The sequence below is a fragment of the Plectropomus leopardus genome, chromosome 2 (genome assembly GCF_008729295.1).
Source record: "Plectropomus leopardus isolate mb chromosome 2, YSFRI_Pleo_2.0, whole genome shotgun sequence".
NCBI classification, from domain to species: domain Eukaryota; kingdom Metazoa; phylum Chordata; class Actinopteri; order Perciformes; family Serranidae; genus Plectropomus; species Plectropomus leopardus.
Window position 1 is genome coordinate 6,528,548 of NC_056464.1, and position 6,566 is coordinate 6,535,113.

General features: G+C 38.3%; 1 protein-coding gene across 1 annotated transcript in view; it reads right to left on the bottom strand.

Annotated features, from left to right (window-relative positions):
- Window positions 1–4,864, bottom strand: part of shq1 (SHQ1, H/ACA ribonucleoprotein assembly factor) — a 47,315-nt gene extending 42,451 nt beyond the window's left edge. The window contains exons 1-3 of the mRNA XM_042494012.1: window positions 4,798–4,864; window positions 3,678–3,844; window positions 3,352–3,416 (exon numbers count right to left, since the gene is read on the bottom strand). Coding sequence (XP_042349946.1) covers window positions 3,352–3,416; window positions 3,678–3,820 — 208 coding nt within the window. The 5' untranslated portion in view covers window positions 3,821–3,844; window positions 4,798–4,864. The remainder of the gene's footprint in view (window positions 1–3,351; window positions 3,417–3,677; window positions 3,845–4,797) is intronic.
- Between the last annotated feature and the right edge of the window lie 1,702 nt (window positions 4,865–6,566).

Here is a 6,566-nt window from a genome sequence, read left to right on the forward strand (position 1 = left end):
GCTGATTGACTCAAGTACAAACTAAAGACGCCCCGAGGATCAATCACTGTCTGCAATTACAACCATGTTTCAGGCAAGGACTGGTCAACAATAACATTAAAAAAAGCTATGCTTTTTTAAGGACCAGGATGTCTAAAGTTTCAAACTCAAATGATACAATTAATTTACAGCCAGCAGTGTGTTGTTGTCATAAATAAAGCTGGAATGTTACTCTTCGCAACAGTACATGGTTTCCCACATGGTTTCATTTATTTGTGGCAGCCTGCCACGAATAAAACGTGTGCCACCACAAATTGATTTTCTATTTTTGGAGCTGGACCGTTCACGAAGGGTGCTGTTGATATATAAATACTGTTTGGGTGATTCGTTACCACGCACTCTGGAGTGCAGAGCACACTCCGGGCACAGATGAAGCAGCAGAACATCAGGCGCATTAAAAGTTAAACCGTTCATTCTGCTGCGTCTAATCGTTTGCCTTCATACGCAGCAGCTGCTCCTCTTGTCCATCAATCTGATCTGATCAGCTGTGGACTGATCGACAGATCAATTACCACCCCACCCCCCACCCCGTGAGTCACAAACTGCTGTGGAGGAAGAAAAGATGGGACACAGAATGATACAGAGGGGCACGCGCATTGTCCCCCTACCCTTAATGCTTCCATCCAAGTCCCCAGGAAGTGCGCCAGACAAATTTCACAAAGTGGCCAAATGTGGAATTACACTGTGCAGGTCCGTCATGTGATGCCCAAGGCCCCAGACAGACTTTTTTCGATAGACTTCCACTGGGATCAAGATGTCTGTAAGTCAGTGGGTAATTTTTTGTGAGCGTCAAAACCTCCAAGAAACGACTAATATAACTATCTTGATTTAAGCCATCCAGTTAAATAACATTTGGAAAGTCTAAAAGAGCTGCAAGATTTATTTTTTTAGACCAACTTTAAAGCTACTAAACCGGAAGTCAGTCGCTCCACTGGCAGAAGTTACCTGCGAGCACACTCGGCCACGCTTGGCCACCTTCAGTCACTAGTGCGCAAGCCTCTAGGCCTGTAGATCCGGGTATTCTAAACTCGGAAAAGAGCTTTTTTTACTTCATGCGCCAATGAGCAGCTCTCATAGGAATGAATGGGGCCCCACCTCCATGGCTGTATTCAGATTTTCTTAATACATCCATGCTTCCACCACACACACACACACTTGTTCTGTGAGAAACACTGCAGTATGCCTCTGGTAACATGGCAGAAGCTGCTCTTATACAGCCTGAAATCAGCAAGAGAATAAGACAGTAAGAGTAGATGTGTAATACAGACTTCCATGTTAAAATGCCCAACTTTACAGCAGAAATAAACATGTTTACAGCCTGATACAAAAAACTGTTTTTGGTGTCTATAGCTAATGTCCTCGTTCATGACAACTGTACAGGGACTGAATTTTTATATAACTCACTGTTTACATTTTATTAAAGAATAAAGTTGAGCATGGGTTGGATTGAGCAACAGGCCGTCTGCAAGGTGTCACTAGAGGTGTTGCTTCTCCACAGCTCCACCCTCTCCTCCAGTTATGCTCACCTCTGTTTCAAAGACACAAAATAGCTATGGCCAAATGCTGAAATCAAGACTTACCAAGATGGTTTTGTTAAGTTTTGTTTTGTTTCTGTCAAGTCTGCGTGCAGTATGTTTGAAATGAAAGAGAGAAACTTGAATTGAGAAAATGTATAGTTTGATAAAGCAGAAAAAAGGGGAATAAAACGTAGCTCAATATGTTGAGAAAGCATTTGTACCACTTAGAAAGAAAAGATACTGGAAAAGTGTTTTTCCCTTGTTGAAAGAAAGGTCAGCACATTCTGGCTAACACGGGAGGGAAAAAACAACTGTTGTTACAAAGGCTTCCTGAAAAAAAAGATGCTTTTACTTGTTTTTGTTTTTTATGTGCTGACACAAAAATACAAAAGAAATAAAATGGGTGGAAGATATCAGATCCTCCAAAAGAACATCTGTTTTTTTTGTTTTCTCTCGTCTAACAGTGCTCCTCTGGCTCAGTGCTCACAGAGAGCTGATATTCTTTTTGCAGTGGGTGACAAACATCCGGTCACAAAATCGTTTTAGAAAACAGTAAGAACTTCACAGCAACCTGAGAAGTCTCAGTAATGCAAATATTGCTCTCCATTTAATGCAGCAGTTGTAATCCTACTGAACAGCATCTGCAGTCATTTTGTTATGCAACGTCACCACACAACTAATAAGACAGTCACGCTGTTTTACTGCCATTGCATGTGTTACCATCAGAGCTGCAACGATTAGTTGATTAAAAGAAAACTAATCAACAACTATTTTGATAGTCGGTAAATCATTTCAGTCATTCTACAAGCAAAAAGGTCAAACATTTTCTGGTTTTAAGGATTTGTGCCTTTTTATATGTGAGATTTTTTTCTGCTTTTTTTTGTCATTTATAATAGTAACTGGGGAGTTTGGGGGTTTGGGACTGTTAGTTGGACAGAAGTAGCAAGCTGAAGACATCATTTTGGAATCTGAGAAAATTTATGGGCATTTTTCATAGTTTTTTTTACTTTTTATAGATTAAACCAAAGCTGCACAATGTGGGGCCCACGAGCCACGTTTGGCCCATACTCCCTTTGTTCTGACCCACCACAGATTTGACAAGCTTGTGCTTATTCTCCTCCTATTTTAAAGTGAGAAATGTAAATTTTGTGCAGCTAAAAAGAACATGATCAGAGTTTTGCAGCAATGTAGCACAGTGCTGTTAAGCTTCCCTAATAAATTAAATATGAGTTATCTATGGAGACATTGCTGCATCTCACCCTCCCTCACGTGCTGTGGGTGTATCTTACATTACTGTGGCTTTAGATCAGCCAGTCAAGACGGAGCGAACAAGCCAGTGGCACACTGATCATCAAGACAATCATTTAGAAAAACTTGGCAAAAACTTGGCTTTTACAGAAATAAATTCCACAGCAGCTTGTCTCATTTGCAAACAGAATTGCTGTTTTGAAAGAACATAATTTTTGCCAACACTACAAACCAAAACAATTCAAATATGTTTATGCTTTCAAAAAGAAGCGTATGGTTGTTTTCTGTTATTAATAATCATCTCTGCAAATTTATCAAATTACTGGTAAACAGATTAAAGACTAGGATTTTAATTATTTTGAAATTTTATTTTAGATTTACACTGTTTTTTCTTCTTTAATGTAATGCAATTTCAAATGACAGCAGCCCTTCATAGGAAGGAATTTGGGCACCGCGTTTAATCGTGAAAACAGCTAGCACATTAGTTAATAATGAAAATAATAGTTTGTAGTAGCCTTAGTTAGCACCATATTATTATGTGACCTACCTTTATCAATGTCAAATTTGGCCTTTTCTCTCCCATCCTCCACTATTCTTCCAGGAAGTGATAATCTGAAAATAACACAGACACCCAGATGGTAACACTCACCAGTAACATAGACCCTATCTGTTTGATGATGTCAATTTCCTGTTGATGTTGAAACCAATACCATGATCACAAAAAACTTGCATATTCACCGACAAGACAGATGGTGTTACTTGACAAGTCAATGCATTCACTGCTTTCATCACAGCCTCTTTCATCCAAGCTAGATTTCAGAGGTACACAGTTTTCACAGAGTTGCATCAGTTTATGTGTATTTGCTAACTCACCTGAGAAAGTAAGGCTTGGCATAGAACTTGAAATCTGTTCCATCTATGTAAAGATCAAACTCTGAAGTTCGGGTGTAGGGCACTCGGAGGCTGAGGATCAGGAACTCTGGATCTTGGCTCAGGTCAAACGCAGGAGTTATCATTATGAATGCTGATGTAAAACAGACCTGTAGCATCAATGACAAGAAGAATCTCAAGCTTTGGTTATAATGTATAGGATTGCACTTTACAGTAGTCTGCAAGACTGAATGATGGTCCAACCAACTATAGCATGCCACCTTGTGGTTGACTCTATTAAATGTTGTTGTAGTTTAGCATGTCTCCACCAGCAGCAACCCACATGTGCCACACTGACAGTGACAACTGTAAACATAGCTTGTGTAAAACGAGTCGTTTCCTACTGCAGACAGTAACAAAATGGGTCATACCTTAGCGTAATATCAGCTTGTAAACCGCTCCTCCCGTCTTCTCTAGTTTCGAAAGATTTTCATACCAAACCTCATTTGAAAATCTAACATTTTAAAAGATTTTACCTGTTGACAAACGTATGCGTAATTCCTAACACCGATTAAACCATTTCAATTATTATAATGTTCTGGAATCATGTTCGGCATAACTCTTATCTAGCTGGAGGCATGTTTGCTAGATATTTGCTAAAATTAAATAAGATACTGCTTTAAAATGTAATGGAGCTATTTTAACTATGAAAGTTTGGGAGTAACATGCATAAAAATAATCACGGTCTAAATGTTATGTTCAGTAGAGTTTATATTGGCTTGGATATATTCCGAATTTAACATTACACTCTAACGAGTAAAATATATTAAGATTTGATGTATGAAGCGACCGTATCTATCGATAGGCTCTATGTCACGTTGTCTTAATACAATTTTTAAGTGAGGTTTTGTTTTATAGTTAGCTCGCTGCTAGCCTGTAAACTAAAGTAATGCATGATTGGTATCCTCGTGGGTAGCTAGCACGAGACCGGTTCTAGCTGACAGATAACGCTATCATTACCGTACTCCAGATCATGTGGTGGAAACGGGTTGTTTAACTGACTTCAGTGACAGTCAGTATACACGGCACATTTAATATAGAGTTTACAAGAATTCACACTCACCAAAAAAGCACTGAGCTATCCAAACTAGCTTCACTGGTAACTCTGAGATGTAGCGCCCATGTTTTACCGTAATACAGAATGTAAACTGGCCGTAAAAAAGTATTTAAACAAAATTCACATTTTTTCGCTGACACTATAGGTTTATGAAAAATACAAATATAATATAAATATGTGTCAGCGTAGCAGTAATAAATGTTATATTTAAGTGGCACACATGTGTTCCCAAGCTAAGGTCCAGGGATTCAAAGATTATTGAAGAGGACATGTGGACACAGCTATAATGCCCATTAACTTCATAACTTTCACAAGTTAAAGGGACAGTTCACCCCCATATTAAAAGTACATGCTTCTCCTCTTACTTGTAGAGCTTTTTCATCAGTCTTAATTGTTTTGTTGTGAATTGCAGTATTGGAGATACTGACTGTAGAGATGTCAACCTTATGGAACTATGGCACCTGGCTTGTGGTGCTCAAACTGCCAAAAAATATATTTGCAAAACTAAACAGCAATGTCTCTTTAGATAAAGTATGCCTCACTGTATAAAAGTAATGGACATAGCCACTGTAATGTCACTCAATAGTTTATGGACTCCGGTTTTGAAGCCTCGATTTTGATATGTTGGCTGTCGCCATACTGAATTTTTGGAGCCAGAAGTTACCATATTTAGACTAAATAATGGAGCTGTGGAGGAGAGAGGGCTGGATCCAACTCATAGACTGTGGTAATGTGCAGCCTGTCACTCAAAGCTGCCATGCTCTTAATCATGCGTAACTTTAAGCCTTTATTTAAACAGAATAGTTATGCTGTATAAAAATTAACCCCTGTACAGTTGTCATGAATGGGGAAATTAGAGAGACTAAAACCATTTTTTGTACCAGGCTGTATTTTTTTCTTCTGGAAATTTGACCATTTCTACATGGGGGTCTATGGGGATTTGCATACTTATGGAGCCAGGCTCCAGTGGCCATTTAAGGAAATTAAGTTTTTGGCAGTCCTGCATTGGCTTTGTTTATTAGCCTCAGAAGCTGCTGCTTGGATTATCAGCACATATTATCAACACATATCAACACAAATCTTATTTGAGATAGAGCAGTTTCATGTAGGAGCTTTGAAGGAAAATTAGAACATAATTTAAGTGTTATGTTGGCTATATTGCTGTCCATTGTGATAGTTTTTGTAAAATTACAATGAAAGGAAGGAGGTGCTCCTTGGCTCTGATGGCTGGTGCTCTTTGGTTAAGCAGGTAAAAGTGCAAAAATCAAGGGCCAGTTTTTTTAAAAAAATATTTTAAAGGCACTTTGTCATCAGGTGTAATGTCATATATATATATTCTTCAAGCATAGAGACCGACATGTATCAACTCTAGGTTTTCAATAGGGTTTTATAGTATGTCATAAAAAAGTGATAGTATAATATGTCATAAAAAGGCCATTAAAAATGTCAAACTAAAATATGTCACAAAAAGACCATAAAATTTTCCTGTGCAGTCCTCAATCACACGCTGGGTCCCTAAATTGACCCTTGACCTGGTAATCAAAACTTTGAAAACCCCTGATCTAAGCTGTTTGTTTCCAAATGTTAAAAATGGTCAGGTTAGTTGCGTTCAGATGCCTTATACATACACTGAAACCTTTGAAACCTGGAAAACATGGCTAAAGAGGCAATGCATATGATACATGAATGATGTCTCATAAACTGCACAAAATTAGGAAAATGACCTTCAAAATGTGTTTTAAAAGAGAGAGAGGGAGACCAAGAAAGTTTTAGAA